The sequence below is a fragment of the Triturus cristatus genome, chromosome 7, assembly GCF_964204655.1.
Source record: "Triturus cristatus chromosome 7, aTriCri1.1, whole genome shotgun sequence".
Classification (NCBI taxonomy): domain Eukaryota; kingdom Metazoa; phylum Chordata; class Amphibia; order Caudata; family Salamandridae; genus Triturus; species Triturus cristatus.
The window spans coordinates 1,342,568,557-1,342,588,004 of record NC_140590.1 but is presented as its reverse complement, the minus strand read 5'-3'; the positions used below and the strand labels follow the sequence as shown (position 1 = coordinate 1,342,588,004).

General features: G+C 45.4%; 1 protein-coding gene across 7 annotated transcripts in view; it reads left to right on the top strand.

Moving 5' to 3' along the window:
• Positions 1-19,448, top strand: part of CBFA2T2 (CBFA2/RUNX1 partner transcriptional co-repressor 2) — a 522,617-nt gene that overhangs the window by 68,134 nt on the left and 435,035 nt on the right. For 4 of the 7 annotated variants that reach the window (XM_085618983.1, XM_085618984.1, XM_085618981.1 and 1 more), the window contains exon 2: positions 16,204-16,350. In XM_085618983.1, coding sequence (XP_085475109.1) covers positions 16,233-16,350 — 118 coding nt within the window. In that variant the 5' untranslated portion in view covers positions 16,204-16,232. The remainder of the gene's footprint in view (positions 1-16,203; positions 16,351-19,448) is intronic. The other 3 variants (XM_085618982.1, XM_085618980.1, XM_085618979.1) reach the window with 1 other exon arrangement.

The following is a 19,448-nucleotide window of genomic DNA, read 5'->3' as shown; positions in this document are numbered from 1 at the left end:
GGCACGTCGCGGGAGCGGGTCTCGGTCATCGAGCCGGCTGTCCCACCTCGTGTTCAGGGCACCCTCCGCTCTCCCACCTCATGCAGAGTGCAACCGCTTCCTCGGAGGCCGCAGCTGCATTTAGCCCCGTACGCAGTTTCCAAACGCACGGCCCGCTTGAAGTTTCTCTGGGGCTGCACGGAATTTCAGGGTATTGCCAGCATCTTGGGTGCAGGCCGCTCCTTTTCATAGCGATCTTCGCAGCCTCTTGGGGACGGAGAGCAGCCCGCACCCTCAAGCCTCCGAGACTCCACACATTCCGCACCTCACTTCCCACAAATCGGCTCTTCCTGGTGCGATTTTGTTAACAGAAGCACCGAAGACGGCTACGGGGACGACGGAGCCAAGGCGAGCTACGTCCTCCCGGCCATCTTGCCTGGCCATGCCCCTATGATGTAGTTTTTGGGCAGTATTGCTGAATACAGTTTGACTAACTGATTGACTACAGGTTGCAAACTTCCTCACAAGCTCTGTGGGCTATCTAGTAGTCCTCTTTCTTGGATCCCTTGGTTGGCTTCAGCCATCTCTTTGCACAGCTTAATCCGCTCTGCTATGCCCAAGCTCTCCATATTGCTGAGATCCACCTCCATTCTTTCAAAAATTACAGGTGCAAAATAGATTGGTAGGAATAGAATTTAGGACAAATCTAAAAATAACCAATTATAAATAAGAGGAGAATTTAAAAATCAAAAATCAATTATGTCAGATTATAAAAAGGGATGTTTTTGGTTTTAACTTAATTCACTGAGTGGTACTGCACAACGCAAGTACCACCACTGAACACTAATGTTAGAAATTGGGTTATTCTTTGAGGGGGGTAGGGACCCACCTCAAGTAATCGCCACAATCCTTTTCTGGGTGAACCCTCAAAGTCACCAAGTTACCTGATCTTCGCCTCCTGATAGTTATGGCACAGAGCAGACTGGCTTATCTTGGAGACGATGTGTACAAGAACCGTGATCAAGCGAAATGCAAAACAATAAACATCCCAAAACAAATTGGAAAGATTTAATAAACAAAATGACATTAAAATAACAAAAAAAACAGTAAGGGAAACCAAAGAAATGAATTTTTAAAGATTTAAATGGAAATTGCGCCAAGAAGCAGAAAGTGTAATGATAGTCTATGGTTGTGATAGAACAGGACCTAGGCACAGTTTGACAAGGAGCAAGGGTCAGAAACATCCGAATTAGGCAAAATATTTTACCTTTGATTTAAGTCATTTAATTCCTAATCCACCACAAATGGACAGTTCTAAAGTCCCCAGGGCCTCAGCGGAGGCACTTAAAGACCACAGGGAGGCAGGCAGTGGCCAACCAGTAGGGCCCAGTTCTGGTCCATTTGCCACTGATCAGGTGGACAGTTTCAGGCAAAGTTCTCTTGCAGCTTGTTGTGTCCCTGTGGCTTTAACAGGAGATCAGCCTTATGACCCTTGGAATCCACTTCTTTGTCCTCTGTGCAGGAGGTGTCAGACAGCACGTTCAGTCTTCTTTTGATCTTTCATAGGTCTAGGAGCGTTCTGAAGTGGGTGCCTGAAGATGCAACATTTATGCCTGGCACAAGCTAGTGGGTGGGAATGACCCCTGGGTACACCCTAACCAATGGAGTAAAAGTTCTCTGAAAAAACAATACCACTTTGGGCATTTTAGGAATGGCAAAAGTCTTTGGCCACACTAAAATTGGGCTCAGAGTGCTGGGGGTATGTGTGGCGAGTGTACTATGGTAATCTTAATCCCTTCCAGCATCTGTTATGTTATAAAAAATGTATACAGCGCACGTACACCAATAGGTTTCATGGCGCTAATTCTAGAATTTGCCGAATCCAGTGGAGGGAATTATTCGTGGGCCTCCACAAACAGCCATGTCTTGAGCATTTTCCTAAAGCGCAGAAGATCAGTACATGACCGAATCTCCAGAGGGAAGGAGTTCCACAATCTTGGTGCGAAGGAAGCAAACCTACATCCAACCTGACGTTTTAACTTAAAGGCAGGGCTAGTCAGTAGCTGGAGATGTACTGAGCGTAGGTTGCGAAAGGGAGTGTACCTTGGTAAAAGGCTGTTAATGAATTTGGGGCTACTACCCTGTAGAGACTTTAAAATTAGACATCCAGTCTTAAAGGCAGAGTTTTGGGAAATAGGGAACCAGTGTAGTTTTCTTAAAAAGGGGTGGCAGATTGCCATCTGGGTTGCTGGTAAATCAATCTCGCTGCTTGGTTCCGAACCATCTGAAGCCACTTGATTAGGAAAAGTGGCATGCCCAAGTAGACTGAATTTGCGTAGTCTAAGTGTGATAGCACCATAGCTATCACAACCTGTATCAGAGCTGCGTGTGTGAGCAGTCGGCTGATCTTTCTGATCTTTCGCAGCTGAAAGAAACTGGTCGAGATCACCACACCGACTTGTGATTTTAATGACAGGTCATTATTTATAGTGACCCCAAGGCTCTTGACAGAGGTTGGAAGGGGGGGGGGGGTCCAAGCTCTGTAGGCCAGTAGTGTGGGCCCCAGAAGTTTTGACTGCTCCCTGTCAGGACTAATTCAGTCTTGCCTGGGTTGAGTTTTAAATGATTATGGTCCATCCAGTGGCGAATGTGCAGCATGGTGGCCTGGAAATCAAGAACTGAGTTAGGTGAGTTGTCGATTGTAAACATTAACTGTAGGTCATCGGCATAATTGAAAGTGGTCACATTCCTTTCCTTCAGGGACTGAATCAGAGGTAAAAGGTAAAGATTAAACAGAAGGGGGGATAGTGAGGATCCCTGTGGGACCCCACATGTTGGTTTTTAGCTTGGGTGCTGCGAATGAGGCTATGCGGACCGCTTGAGAGCGGTCTTCGAGAAAAGAGCTGATCCAGCTAAAGGCTGAGCCCTGGATGCCAGCCTGCCTGACACAGCCATTCAAAATGCCGTGATCGACTGTGTCAAAGGTGGCCGAGAGATCTAATCGCACCAGGGCCTGTGGGATACCTCTATCAGCTTTATCTCGTAAGGTGTCCAAGACTGCCAATATCACCGTCTCCCTAGAGTGTGCGGGGCGAAATCCCGCTTGGTGTGGGTCTAGATAGTTCGAATGTTCCATGAAGTTGGACAGACACTTCGCCACGCGGGCCTCCAGTACATTGGCCAGGTAAGGGAGCAGAGAGATGGAGCTATAGTTTGACAGATTTTGAGGGTCCGCTCCAGGTTTTTTAAAGAGAGGAACCACGATTGCTTCTTTGAACCCTTTAGGGACGCGGCCCTGAGAGACTGACTCATTCAGGAGGGTAATGGCGGAGCTCGGAAGGGTGGAGAGGGTATCTTTTAAAACATGAGGTGGGCAGCAGTCCGTGGGGGATCCGGATTTTACTCTGGACAGCAAGTCCAGGAAAGTCTGGGTGCTAATGGCCGGGAAATGATCCATGGTAAAAGGGTTCCTCTGCGTAGCGAGGGGTGTCTCACTGGAGATGTGTATTGGAATGCTAGCTTTAATAATAGAGATCTTTTCAACAAAATAGTTTTTCAGGGAGTCGCAAAGTGCTTGGGTAGGTGTGGGTTTGGGTAGGACTCTCTGCGTTAGATAGTTCATTAACAATAGAGAAGATTTCCTTAACAATAGAGAAGATTTCCTTCAATCTATTGATAGAATTTAAAATTCTAGAGGAAAAATGAGCAGCCTTGGCTGCAGTGATAGCTTTTTTATATTCTTTCCGTGCTTCCAAATAGTGGTATTTTTCTTCTAGGGAATATTTCAGTCTCCATCTCCTTTCTTTTTGGAGAAGGGCCAGTTTTTGTTCTCTTAGTTCATCAGAGAACCATCTGTGTGTGTGTCAGAGCGGCGTGCTCGTTTTAGTTTTTTGAGTTGGGCATGCAACGATAAAAAATAGCGACATTAGCTACACTCTAGCTTGAAAACAAGTGCAAGATGACAATAGGTTATCAATAAAGTGCAATTTTTTATAACGGCTCAAATTGCCAGTTCATTTCGAACCAAACCATATATGCAAAATCAGAGTTCAAAACACTTTTATAATCGAAATAATACCATTAGCTAGTCTCTAGCTTGAATACACTTGCTTCGCAGAATCCTAGTTGACATAAGGAATCTCAAGAGAAAATATACCACAGTTCTAGTAGTGTCAGTGCTGAGAATTCTATAGGTCTCAATATGCTGACTTCTGCCAGATTTCCTACACCGGAGAGCTGTCCATTTTGCTTTTTAGTATCCATAAGCCGGACAAAAGCATAATGGATGGATTATTGACTCTGGTACTCCTTCACAAGAGGGACAATCATAACCCATAGGTCAGACATCGGCCCACTTGCTGCAGAAGGCTCTTCTGGGAAGGCATTTGTATCTAGATTGCATATACAGTTTACAAGCAAATGAAGGAGTCCTTTTAATCAATAGTACTCTCATACACAGGAAACAGTTTAAAATCAACAAACGCCATTGTCAGTGAATCTATGCAGCTGAGAATATTTTGACCCGACAAATATTCCCAGTGCAATACTTTTAAAGCTACATTCGAGCGAGTACTTAATTCCTCTGGGGAAACCAAGAATCTCTCCAGGCCCAATTTTCCTAATAAACCTTAACGAAGCTCAACCGTTATATTTTCCAAACACAAGCAGGGGACATTAGATCCCTTAGACCCTCTCTATATACTCCTAGAGCAGTTGAGGTCCATTAACGGGCCAATAAATTAAAGGTCTAGCCTCAACTTTCTGTGTGATTTTCTTAATTATGTTCAACACAAAATGGGGCCGCTCCCAGGGTAGTGACCTAGGTGAAGCTTAAGTTGAGTGTGGGCATCTCACAAAATGTGATGGACTGGTCTCACACACCACTTGGTGTCATGCTTCATCCTTGACCAATCCTCGCCCTCCAGAAACTGTTTGGTGGAGGGCGGCCACACACCTGACGACAGGGATGCACTTCTAAACTAAGCGGGGGCCCGTGACAAGTGAGTGAAATTTAAAAACCATTATAGTTACCAAATTAGTTTTAATGTGAAAGGCAGCTATATGGTATTAAAAACAAGTGAACGGTGCAGTGCGGAAATTACTGTCCCCCTCACCGTTATAGGTGCGGTCGACATGTTTCTGCCTTGTGACCCAATCGGGTCTGTGGCATTCATCAGGACCTAAAATGAATGAAGGGCTCCGTTCTTACCAGCCTTGTGGTGATAAGATGCCACTAGGTGGGGTGACCTATGTCACTCCACGGAGGAAAGGACTCATTTCGAAGTCTGAAAAACAATGAAAAATGAAATTTTGCAATGGAAAACCTATGTGGTCACTTTGCTAATAATTCATTAAACCACATGCACAATTCATTAATGGTGGATGGCTATATGTGTAACACATGATGTATTTAAGTGGCTTCCATTTCACTGAAGGCAGCTATAACAGAGGGATTCTCCACTGAATATCTTGATCAGATGTAAAGTCTTAGGGGACAGCCACCAGGGGTTCAATAGTCGAATTTAAATCTCCTGTTACTTTTAGGTTCCCATCCCAATTAGTTCAAGGATCGTGTTCTCGAGCACGTTGATAACCTTGGACTCAAGAATACAAGCATCCTCCCTGTTGTATTTATTAAAAATAGACGGAGTTGCCTGAAAGGAGGTCCACTCAAACCACTAGTACATCTAGAGAGTCAACAGGGATAGGTCTTAAATAACATTGGAGTTCTGTCTTGATACAAATCGCTAGAGCCCTAGATGGTCTTCTCCTTCCTAGCTGAGCAGCATTTATGTAATATGATGTAAACCCATTCCTGAATATAGGAACTATACTCCTGAAAAAGACATATGCCGTGGCCATATATGAGCAGCCCCCATTCAGATTCAGTCAGCTTCTAGCTAATCCTGGCCACATTCCAGGACAGAACTTTGATGTTTTTAGACAGGCTGCCTATTGGCATGAAAGGGTCGCTTAAAATAGAAGCCCCACATAAACCATCACTGCCAATTACCCTGTTAACCTTCGCCAAAAGGTATTCCTCATCATCATTCATAAGGGAATTTACTTCTCCCTCTTTTTTTGTCAAAAGTAGTACTTAGGTTCCCTGTGTATTACCTAAGACCTACTCCTAGCATCAGGATCTCTATCCTTTGGAAAATCTCCAGTACTGCTCCTATCCATATTCTCTGTGAATTCACTATCTACACACAGTCAGTCAGTATCACTGAGCCCCCTAGTCCTGGATAACCTCTGATCGTCTTGGTTTATAGCCTGCATATGTTCTCCCTGAGATGGTTCCTGGGCTTGAATTTTATATTTGATCTGTGTTTGGGGTTTTATGCTCATCAATAGACAAAAGGCCATCCACCAAGTCTTTATGCATAAAAACAACTCTCACCGAGTCATAGGGGTCTCCGGGAGTTTCAGTCCTCTTAGCGCTTAAGATATTGCTCCTTGTAATCGAACAGCAATTACTGACATTCCGAAACCCATGAGTAACGTTGTTTATTAGGGAGTCCTGACCTTCCCTTACACCAGATGTGATCTTTGGGACCTTTGTTAGAATAATTTGCCTTTGTTTCGGTATAGCCGAAACCCGTATATATGTTCCCTTTTGCTCTCTCCTTCTGAATGGATGCAATTGAAAGCAGTGTAAATTAAGTATTACAGGAATGGGCCAGGTATCTCTTGTTTCCCCACTGTGGGTTTCCAACCCCATAAGTGCTTCAGGCCTTGTGTTCCACCTTGAGGAGTTTCTTTCCTTCAGCCCCTCCTAGGTACCTCAGACTGCTTACAAGATGGCTCCCATCAGCCTTTTAAGGTTTGGGAATGTGTACTGTTTCTGGGACAGGGGTTGGAATGCATAAGGGCCTTGGGCCGAATTTTCACTATGATGCCTTTCTGAGGCAATACTGCAGATCACCATAATTACCAGCCCATCCTGCCTAGATTTATTTAGTCCCAATGCTTTTCAGGTTTTCCCTACAGAGCATTTATGGCCTTCTTAAGATCATGGACCTCATCCCTGAAACAAAGTTTTTTTTTTTTGCGGATCTTTTTATTGATTTTCAAGAAAAACAAAGCAAAAAAACAAAGTGATGGAAATACACTGCTGGTATACACAAATACCAAGGTGTCATCAATCACGAATGTACAGGAATTATAATCAAGATAGTTAAAAGCACTGAAACAATGAGCATAAATTGAGGGATAGGAGTATAGGAAACATGGAGAGTTATGCTTCAAGAAGAGGAATGTGCAAAGGTAATATCTTTGGGGCGGAAAGAGTGAGGTTGCAAGTCTGCATTGTCTTCACTAACAGTTTCACAAAATGACATGCTTTTGAGCCAGGCAGGAGTGGAGGACGCCACAGGGCCGCCCCAGTGAAATGCTGTCTCCCGTTTAGGCAAAAGGAAATGCATGGAAATGCATAGAAACAAATGCGGATTAGGGAACATGGTATGTCTTTGGTGTAGCCCAAAAGTGCAAGAAGGGGTCCGGGGATAGCAACATGTTAGCCATTGTAGAGATGTACGCGAAAACAGAGGTCCAGTATGTGTATATGACAGGGCAGCTCCAAGCTAGATGTGCAAAGTCTGCACCAGGTGTGAGGCATATGACACATGCGTCGGATCTGGAGGAGTCAAATCTGGTGATGTCCGAGGGCGAAAGGCAGGTGCAGTGGAGAAATTTAAAATGCAATAATTTGTGTCTGATTGCAGGAAATATTCTTAATTTGTGCGCAGCAATGTGTTCATATTTTGTCTGTGAGGGGGACTCCCAGCACCTCAGCCCACACCCCTTGAACCCTGACGGTGGTATATGGCTTGAGTGAAATGCAAATGTGATATAGTCATGAGACTAATTGAGCACCATCCCAATTAAATGCAACAAGAGGGGGAATCGCCGGGGGAGAGCGGGAAAGTGGGGAGCCAGAGCTTAATGTATTCTTGAGTCCAGAAAGGGTGTGTTATGTGAAGGAGGATGCGCAGTCAGCTGCACCACATGACCGCCTGGGAATAAATACCCCAGGGTAACAAGGTTATGCCGAGGTAACATTTTCTGTACAAGCTTTTCTCTGCCAGGAATTACCAGCAGGAGGAAGAGCAGGGGAATAAAGAGCCCCTCCCCACAATAACTGCCACAGATGCAGACACTACAGCCTCCACCACCTGACGATCCACCGCAGGGCAGGAGTCAGCAAGGATGCGGCAGCCGTCTAGATCGCCGGGGGGGGTGGCGAGGGAACCGCAAGCACTGAAGCGGGCCACCGCTGGCAGCACCACAGCCCCAGAGCCCGTAGGCACATAAGGGCCTGCACCAACTACAGCCCTTGAACTCTCTGGTCAGCCAACAGGAATTTAAGCAGGTCAAAGAGGGGGGGCGCGGTCCCAGTGATTCTGGGGGGACTCTACCTCCGCCTCACCTGCTGCCTCTTTCACGGGGGCCTCTTGAGGCAGCGCTGGGCAGCGTCAACCCTCAGGAGTCCAGATCTCTTTCCGGGCGGGGTGCCACCACTCTGTAGCAGCCTCTGACCTCTGAAATCGCCACTGGGATCAAGAAGTTACAACATGAGATGATGATGGTGGTAACTAAAGGTAAATTAGCAACAGCGCCGCCAGAGCCTCACAAGAGTGCGTCCATCTTGGTGGCAGTCGTGGCCATGCCCCCCCCTTAAACCAAGTCTAACGTCCACCAGGTTGTTCACAATCAGTGGGCCACCAGTTTTTTCCCTAAATATCATCATCATCATTAGCAGCATTTGTAGAGCGCCAGGTTACACGAACGGTGTGTCCCCGCGCTGAGCAGAATCTCTGAAATGACACGAGATAGGTAGGTGAGCCCTATCTGTCATGTTTCAATGTCTATTCTGGTTTATAGGTGGAAAAAAGCCAAGTTTTCAGTCTTTTCCTAAAGGCAGCTTCCCATGGCTCTTTCCTCAAATACATTGGTAGTGAATTCCAATGTTTGGCTGCCAGGTATTTGAAAGAGCAGCTTCCTAGCCTGGCCTTCCTAAATCTGGGTACTATTACCAATGATTTTCCTTCAGATCTTAGGCTTCTATTGGGGGTGTAATGTGTATTCATGTCTTGTAGATAACTTGGGCCTTTATTTGCTAGGATACGATGGCAGAAGCACATTGCCTTGAACAGGATCCTCTTGCCCACTGGCAACCAATGCAATTTGGCCAGGGCCTTTGTGTTGGATGATCCTCTAGGTAGATTCAGTACTAGCCAGGCAGCGGCGTTTTGGACTGATTGTAGCTTCATCAGCCTTTTTTTTAGCTACACCTAGGTATAGAACATTGCCGTAGTCAATCTGAGAGGTGACCACTGCATGTATTATAGTTTTTCTGGCTTGAACCGGTAGTAGGTCAATGGCTTTCCGTAGGGTTTTCAGCATTCCGAAACATTTGCCTGTTATTTTTCGGATTTGATTTTCATATGTCACTTCGGTTTAAGGAGTTGGGAGCTGGCCAAGTGCTTCTGGCCACTAAGCTGATGTCTAGATAGAAGGCGCTCTTCCCATTACCATCACTTCTGCCTTACTGCCATCAAGTTTTAAGCAGTGGTGTGCCATCTATGCTGTTACTTCCTCCATACATTGGGAAAATTGATGTGCATTATGTTCTGGGTTTTGCGATAGTGTGACGATAAGCTGAGTATCTTCAGCGTATGATACAATGGACACTTTGTGGCCTTCCACTTTATTAGCAAGGGGTCCCATATATAGGTCGAACAAAGTGGGGCTCAGTATTGACCTCTGGGGAACTCCTTGTAATAGGGGAGATCTCTTGGAAGTGAATGTGTCTTGTGTATCCTGGAAACCCCTTTCCGCCAGGAAGGATTTCATCCAGCTCAGAGCCATACCCCTGATTCCACAAGATTCTAACGTCTGTAGGAGGCCGCCATGGGAGACTGTATCAAATGCTGCACTGAGGTCCAATAGGATCAGTGCAGCTGTGCGTCCGCCCGTTGTCTTAGGGTTTCTGTGGCCAGGAGCAAGGCGGTTTCAGTGGAATGTGCGGCACGGAAACCTGATTGTGAGCAGTGTAGTAGGTCATTACTATCGCTGTGTTTTGTGAGCTGAGTGTTAACTATTTTTTTCTGCGATTTTAGCAAAGAAAGGTATGAGCGAGATGGGACATAGATTATCTAGTACCTTTATAATCAATTTGTGTTTTTTTCCTTAATGTGCGGACCATAGCTTGCTTCCATTTATAGGGAACTTCTCCTGATTGGAAGGAGCGGGAGATAAGTTCTGATGTGAAAGGTACAATACATTTTGCTCCTTGTAATAAGATTTTGAGATGGGCTGGGTCCCTAGGTGAACCTGATTTGATTTCCTTGTTACATCTGGCTCTGGCATTATAAATTCCTCTAGGGTTGCATCTTTGACTACTGTGGATGTAGTGTCTTTGGAGTTAGTGGCCTGGCGTGCTTCTCTAGGGAAAGTATCATAGATCTTTGTCACTTTCTCTGCAATTCTATTGCAGCATTCCTCCGATGTGAAGAGGAGCTCTGTTAATCTATCTGCTGACTGTAGGGATTTTAATATGGAAAACATCTCTTTTGAGGAGTTTTTGGCCATTTAAATTTTTCTAGTGTAGAACTGGCAACGAGTTTTTTTTTTTTATCAGAGCGTAGTATGTTTTTTGTTGTTGTTTATATTCTCCTTTAATGTTTGCGCAGTAGTTCTTACGCCACCTGCGTTCCAGCTGTTTGCACTTTTGTTTTGCCTTCATTAAGGTGTCATTGAACCATGGAGCCGAGATGCTTCCCCTTCTTGTATTTTTGGTCGTCCAGGACGCTATTTCATTCAGCGCTTCGGTTATCCATGATCCCATTTGTCTGTTGGCTAGGTTAATATCCTCGAGCCAGGATTAAACTTCTCCCGTTTCCTACGGGTTACTGACTTTTTAGGTAAGCGGATTCGTGTGTTTGTGTGTGGGATCTGAAACGGGATTATGTGGTGATCGGACCATGGGATTTGCCAAGATGCTCCCACTTCTTTGTCAGTTATGTTAGTGAAAATAGGATCTAAAATGTGTCCTGCTTGGTGTGTAGGTGCGTTAACATTTTAAACCAGGTTGAAGATCATGAGGTCTTTACACACAGTTTGTGCCTCTGGTCTAGTAGTTTCATCAAAGTGTATATTAAGGTCCCCTAGAATGAGGAGTTTGCTGTGACGTATGGCTGTGTGTATGATTTTTTTCACCTAAGTTGGTTACGAATTGTGTTTCTGGCCCTGGAGGACGGTAAATCGTTAACTGCTATTGAAAGCGTAAAAAAGATCCCCTCACATTTGTCAAGGTCTGTTTCTTTAATGTCGCATTTTATCATTGATTTATAGAGTATATAACTGTGGGGACAGTAAGTTTTAAGATTTCTTTAACTTCCTCCAATAAATTGTCAATGCTACTCTTCACACAATTTTCCACTACAGACTTTAGCTACGGTAGAACCAACAGCAACACTAGGTGCCTTTCTTTTTCCATCTTAATTGCTTAGCAACCACAATGGAAGGGCTGGACCTGCCACAACAGATTCGGACGCTCTCCTGCTACTTCAAAGGGGAAAAAGAAAAAAAAATGGCACTATAACTCCTAATGCAAATATCCAGCTGACCGGGGTATCTGACCGTAATCAATTAAAACCAGATATAGCCTACACAGCCCATAAAAGACTAAAAAGATAAGATTGTAGTAATCCAAATGACGCTTCCGGTCAATCAATCCATAGGTCAGTGAGTACTTAGTGGCATGGACACTATAGAGGGAAGCACGAAGACAATGTCTGTGGCTTTATGCAGATGTTAGAGGAGTGGCCCAGCCCAGATTCCTCTGGCCTCCGACAGACGTGGATAGGTCCGTGCACCACCTATGCGTGTCCTGCGCTGCAGGAACGTTGGTGTGCTTAAAAGTGCTACTGCTGTGGGTGGGGCAGATGCTAGCATCAGCACCTCTCCTGGCACGTTCATACTGGTCTATGTAATCCCTTCATGCTGCCCCCACTGTTAATCGTCCATCGCTGCGGGGAAGATGGTTCTCTTAAAATCGCTTTCGCTGCGGTCGGGGCGTATGCTGATGCCTGCGCCTCTCCCGACGGCGTGAAAACTAAGATATCTAGTCCCTTCCTGCCACCCCCGCTGAGTTAAGGCTTTTTCACTGTAAGAACTTTTGGAACACAAAACCTTTATATGTCCTACTTCTGGTTTCGTGGATGTACAGGGTTTGTAGGTTCTCAAAGAACCCAAGGTACCCAGAGCCAACAACTGACCTGCACCATAGAACGGTTATACATAGAGTACCGAGTGTAGACCAATTCATATGGTGAAATAAATAGGGTAAAAGGTGGGTATCATGGAAACCTATGCATTTCTTAAATGGGCACAAGATCTGGAGTTTAGGAGCAGTGGCTGTTTGTACATCTATGAATTTGTCTTTACCCATACTAGTGTTTTTTGAGTTTGAAATCCTTTAAAAACAGAAGACAAGAGGCGTTTGGCAAAACAGAAAAATTTGTTTAATTAAACATCACGGCACGGAGAACAGTTACGGGCACGAGGTCTGAGGACTGTCTCATTTTACAATCAGTATATGTCCTTCTTTTATACAAAACATAATGGATTGTTAAAGTTTCCGGCGTACCATATATGGTGAGGAATATTGTTTGCTGCTTTTGGAGTCATAAGTTAATTGTCTAATGATTACTATAAGTGAATCTCGACTGTGCATTGACACAATGTGGTCAGTGGATAATGTTTTCAGATGTCCGGCATGGGGAGCGCGTGATCACTACGTATGCTAGGTCCTGATTGGCTCTGTGTTCCTAATTCATGTGGCTTCTGACTTTTTAGGGTGTTTTTAGGAGCCCGCGTACCCCCTCCGGCCATGTGAGCTTTATTTGAGCAATCTTTGTTTACCATTGTAATGCCGCTGCGCCTATCTTGGGATTGATCGAAAATCTCCTGCCTGAGTGTTCGTTTGACAGCTACGCACCCTCCCACCTGTGGCCTATCAATCAGCAATCCCAGGGCTGGGTCTTGGGGCCTGCTTGACAACATATTTGCGAGCCAAGGTTGATTCTATTTTTTTTATTTTTTTGGGCACAAAATTCCTGTCTAGTAAGAGACCAAATTTGAGCAGGCCCATGTCCTATGTGTAAAATTTGCTTCCCTTTCATCACAGCGGAGACATTGTCTCGACCTATCTGGATATATTTTGTTTTTGGGGCAAGATAGGTTTGATGCACAAAATTGTATTGTACTAGTATTAAACTGCGTATTCGAGCTAACCCGTTAAACCCCGTCATGTATTTTGATAAAATCTTTTTCAGTTAGGGGAGCTTCCACCACTGTTGCCCATTTTGCGAGTCGAGGTTGATGTGGAGTCCAACATGCGGTTCTGGTATTAAGGAGGAGATTTCCTTTTTATCCATGAATGTATCTATTTACATACTAACATTTCATCCTCTAGTTGATTCTTCAACTACACTACCTACCTAACCCAAGACTCACCCACCCTACCCGTAACCACCGCACCCAATGGCTCCAGCTGCCAGCAGACCTTGACCAACTGGACTACCCACACCTCTGACTACACCTTCAGGTTCATGAAGGGAATCAACTTCGGAGCCCCCTCGGATCCCTGCCCTCACCACGTCTTCAACAGAGTCAGCACCTCCATTGCACTCGAACTCTCCTGCACCACCAACTGCTCCATCGAGTCTGCAACCTTCCCGGAAGACTGGAAGCATGCAGAGATCAACCCCCTGCTGAAGAAACCTTCAGCTGACCCCCGGACCTCAAGAACTACAGACCCATCTCTCTGCTCCTCTTCTCAGCCAAAGTCCTTAAGAAGGCCATCAATGCCCAACTCTCAGAGTTCATCTAAACAAAAAACATCCTGCACCACTCCCAATCTGGATTCAGAAACAACCGCCTCCTCAGATGACATCCGCATCCTCCTCGACAGAGGCGGGACCACAGCCCTTATCCTCCTGGACCTCTCCGCCACCTTTGACACCGTCTCCCACCACACCGTCGGCGCAAGAGTCCACAACTCTGGCATCTGCGACAAAACCGAAGAATGGATCCGCTCATTCCTCCTCGGCCAAGCGCAGGTAGTCACTCACACCATTCTACTTAGAACCCACAGAGATCTGCTGCGGAGTGCCTCAAGGATCCTCCCTGAACCCCACCCTTTTCAACAACTACATGGACCTGCTTGCAGCCATCGTCAGAAGTCACGGACTCAACATCGTCGACTATGCCGATGACACCCAGCTGATTCTCTCCCTCACAGACCAACCCATAGCTGCCAGGAGCAACTTCCACGACGGGATGAGGACAGTAAACAACTTGATGAAGGACAGGTGCCTCAAGCTTAACTCTGACAAGACCAAAGTCCTCATCTTGGGCCCCGCCCTCTCTGCCTGGGACGACTCTTGGTGGCCTGCAGCACTCAGAAAGAACCCTCCCACACCCACGGACCATGCACAAAACTTCGGCATCATCCCGGACTCCTCACTCTCAATGAACCGCAAAGTCAACGTCGTCTCGTCCTCCTCGCACACTACCTCCTTTGTAAGATCTTGGAATGGATACCTACCGATTCCAGGAAAGCGGTCACCCATGCACTTGTCAGCAGCAGACTCTACTACGGCAACACACTGTACGCCGGTACCACCTAGAAACTCAAAATAAAACTGCAGACTGTCCAGAACGCCGCCGCCAGACTCATCCTGAACATCCCACACTGCAACCACATCACTGGCCACCCCAGATTTTCACTGGCTACCTGTCAACAAAAGAATAACCTTCAAGCTTCTCGCACATGCCTACAAAGCCCTCCGCAATGCCTGACCTGCATACCTCAACCACCTCCTTTCCGTCTACACTCCCACCAGATATCTCTGCTTCGCCCAACTGGCCCTGGTCACCATCCCATGGATCCACGAGTTGACAGTTGGAGGAAGATCCTTCTCCTACCTTGCTGCAAATGCCTGGAACTCCCTGCCTCTGCACCTCAGGCAATCACCATCGCTGCTGCAATTCAGGAAGGACCTCAAGACCTGGCTTTTCGACTGAACCACAGACCCCAGCGCATTGAGACCCTCACGGGTGAGTAGTTTGCGCTTTATAAGATCACTGATTGACCTAACTTGTGCATTTGGACAATTACTTTATTTGGGGCCTGTTGTTCCTTATGCTTGCTTCTGACAAAAGCTACCTTCCTAATTACCTGAATTCTTCCAAGTTTGAGGACTGCGTTTTTACAGCAGGTGATCCACAATTGTATAACCCCGCATACCAATAGCAACATAATGATAATTGGCAACAGTGATTTACATAAACCGGATATCCATCGTGGGAGCCATGAGAACCTATTTGAAAACCACTGTTGCTATGGGGCACATCCCTCTTCATGCATGTTTCTTTGTAGATTGTGCAGTGCTTGAATGGCAAGCGTCTGAGTCCCATTGTCCATGTCATTCCCTGGGATGAACGTGCAGCCAGCCCATACATCTCAGAGCGAAGTACCAGCATTCTATGAGCATGGCTGCCACCGGGGACAATGCCCTGGGACCTCTTGACACATATAGTATGGACTATAGCCCACATTTATCCAGCAAGACAATTTCTATTCTGATTGCTGGGTTATCTCAGCCTCCAAAGATCCAGTCATTAATGGGAGTCAACTGGGAAACCCAATATGAAGTATACTTTTATCTATAAAAAGTTAAATGACTCATGCTCTGAGCATGCTGCCAAATCCACTAGAAAATAGCAACATTGTGTGTGTATTTAATATTCATTGTTATATCTTCATTTGTCTGCATCTTGACTGTTTTTTTTATGTCAATCTCATTAAATTGTATGGAAATTTCTATTTATCATTATAGGATACATATTGGGTAACTGTACAATATGATCCATTATTACAATCTAGTTGTTCTGATGACATCATTGATCATGATACAGAACCCAATAAGGCTAAAGTCCCTGTAGGCAAAGGGGCGTGAGTGGGGTGTGCAGGACCCGAATGTCTGGGAACAAGATATTCCCAGCTGTTAGCGCTAGGGGTTTACCCATTTGGTAACTGTGCTTGTGGTAACTGTTCTTCTCCCTGTCCCTTTATAGCATATTATAATATGACTGCTGTGCACTGATATTTGTTCACACCTCAGTTTTAGCCATATATGGTTTTATTTTTATCAGCAGCTTCCTGTGAGAAGAAGGTGCTAGTGATGCCAGGACCCCCCGTGGAGGTAAAGAGACATACTCGGTCCATTCCTACAAGTATGCCACCTCCTCCACCAGCCCATCTCAGCGGCCCTCGGCCAGTTTCCTTCCCTGCTGCTGCTGGTAAGTTCCTGCTCTGTGTATTGTTGGTAATTGCGTTGCTAAGTGAGTTAATTTAGATGTTTTTTTTTTGACAACAAACTTTATTGGCATTTGTAAGGACACCGGGGAATTCGTCCCCATACACGGTACCAAGATGAAGAAAAGAACAGTGAGAAGTGGCATCCTCGTTCAGCCCCCCCCTGGTCTGCAGAACAATTTAGATGTTTTAAGAAGTTTTAAATTTCTTTTTTTCTGCCTGCAGTATATTTAACCCTTCTTTTTCTCCCTATAATAAAGGCCATGTGAATGTTATATTTGAATTGCAGTATTTGAACAACGCCCTGATATCTCATGACACTACACAAACAAATCCATTGATGCTAAGTAACTGCCTCCCGTCGAGAGACTTGTGTATTTTCTTTGCGACAGACTTCTGTTCTCACCAGAGGAAAGAAACTAGAAGATCTACCATAGAGCTTAAACCTGTTACAATTGTCAAAAACGAACCTGTAAGATGTCTCCGCAACATGAAAAGGAATGTTGAGGCTGCCATTACAAGACTAGGGGGCTTAGTTGCCTCTCCTGAAAAAGTTTAAAAAAAATAATAATAAATAAGCCAAAATTTCTTTTTTACCAGGATTGCGTAAAATTGATGGCAGCCGGAGTAAAATAAATTATTAATTTATTTTACTGTAAGTTTCAACTATCTGTCTCCTCTCTATGCTACCTGCTCACACATTTTACCTTCCTATACCTCCTTGTGCTGTGCACTGGTCCACCTCTCGCCTCCACCTACCACCTGGGTGCCCCTCCCACTCTTCCCTCTCTCTCTATTCCACTCTGTTCTTACACCTTTCTCTCAATCTCTCATGCACTCTTCCTGCTTATCATGTGGCTCACTTCAGGTCAAACACGCTCTCCTCCTCTTCTCGTACACAGGCACTCCCTCTTTATGTGCCTATGGCCTGCTGTCCTTTCTCTCTTTCTCACAAACTCTTTCTGCTCCTCTGACTGGAGTTTATTCACCACTTTGTGCACAAGCTACCTATCCCTTTCTATCCTCCATTCTGTCTATTCTGTGCATCTCTCACCCCTTTCTATTAACCATACCAATAATTCCTCTACACAAATGTGCTATACTTCACACAATTCCATAACTAACAATTCCAATTCAACCCACAAAATTCCACTCCACACCATATGCCTCAACTCCACTCCAAACAAAAACACATGGGTAAAAGACATTGTTATTTACAAGGCCAATAGCTCAAACTCTCAAATGCGAGACCTATTGCATTGTAAATGCTTGTTTTATCTGTTGTAAGGACTCTTCTACTTCTTGGCTGAACAAAGCGTCTCCTGTAAAAGGCTTATTCATTATTGTGGTTGTGATTTCCTGTTTAAAGCCCGAAATCCTCAGCCAGGTGTGTCTTCTGAGGGTTGTGCCTCTACACATTTGTCTACTCGCTGTATCGGCCGCATTTATGACTGACTTTTAGCACGTGTTTGCAATATTTTTTCCCTCTTAAATGATTGACTTTGCTCTTTTCTTGTCATCCTCTGGAAGTTCTTTCATTAACTCCTTGATCTCGACTCGCTATTGGTGACAATATCTATAGAGGAGAGCATCAGAATTCGCAATGTGCAATTGCGTTGCTGCCCCTCTCTCCATCTTCCTACCCATCATACATTTTCTTTTGCTTTTCCTGTCGGAGGGTGGACAAGTGGAAGAATGAGTATTTCTCCCTCTTATTGCTGTGGTGACAATGATGGAATCTGCCACTGTTTTCCCCTGTATGTACTTGGGGTCCTATGAAGAGGGTTGTACTTGGGGTCCTTTGAAGAGTGTCTGAATTTATTCTCCACCTGTCAGATACAGCGGGAGCGATGAATGATGCTGTGTAACCCTATCCCCAATATGGAGTGACCTGTGAGTATAGAGATATCACTCAACAGACAAGACCATAACAGGGGAAAGGGGAAAAAAGGGACAAAGGAAGCAAAGTTGCGGCCGCTAAATCACACAATGGGACTGCGTTAGGAAGTTTAGACCATTCTCCTGTTCTGTCACTTCGTCTGTCTAGCCCCGTGTTCCCTATAATGACATAAAAGCACAACATATACGTATAACAGCCACAGAGTGTATTTGAGTGTAAAGACTATAATGAGTATGTGTAAACACTTACGTATCCATCATGCCGCATTTGCTAATGAAAAACTCACAAAAGCCAAAAATAAAACATAAAATAAATACTCTGATCTTCCTTGGAAGTGTTGAGCTTTCGCTTAATCCCACAACACTATTGCCTTCAATACAGTATGTAAGGAAATACTTAGCTCAGGACAGAAGATGTACACTCTGCTGTAGGTTAGTCCAGGCGCTCAAACCCATAAGAACAATCCAGGTTATGCCTTGCAAGTCACGCTGGCTGAACTGCTGTTAACTAAGACAAAGCAGCCGAGTTGGTAAAGCCTCATGGAAGCTCGAGGAGCGCTTCAGCCCGAATGTACAAAAAGGAACTTGGAGGACACCAAAAAACTCGAGCCGCCCTGGCGGCTCTGAAACGCGCTCCCGCTTGTGTGTTTCACTTGAACAAAAATAAGTCTCTACCTAATCCAAGCCTTTCAGGCGGCTCATGAGACGCGCTCCAGCGCGGGTTTCTGAATTAAACAAATGCGTAGCAAACAGTTTTGAAGACCCGATCCGAGCCTTTCAGGTGGCTTATGAGATGCGCAGTAGCGCGCGTGTTAACTGGTCGCAGATATGAGGAGGGTTTCGGTGGATGCTTTTCCGAGCCGAGTAACAGCTCCAGGATGCGCACGGCGCATTCGAATCCAAAAAGAGCACGGGTATGCAGGTGCATCCGTTTTTTCAGAGCAGCGCTTCCCCAACGTTCAGGAAGGCAAGTCTTGCAAAATGTAGCATTAGCAGGTGAAAACCTGGTTACCGGACTGGTTTACCCTAAAGCATAGCAAACGTCCGGGTACTGCTTTCGTGATTGACAAGCACCGAGCCCCCTGCAGGCGGTGCTTATGTATGACCCAGATACAAAGCCAGTTGAGGCCCCCCCCATGGATTGTGGGGGATGTAGCGCTGATACCCCCTTGCATTCACACAG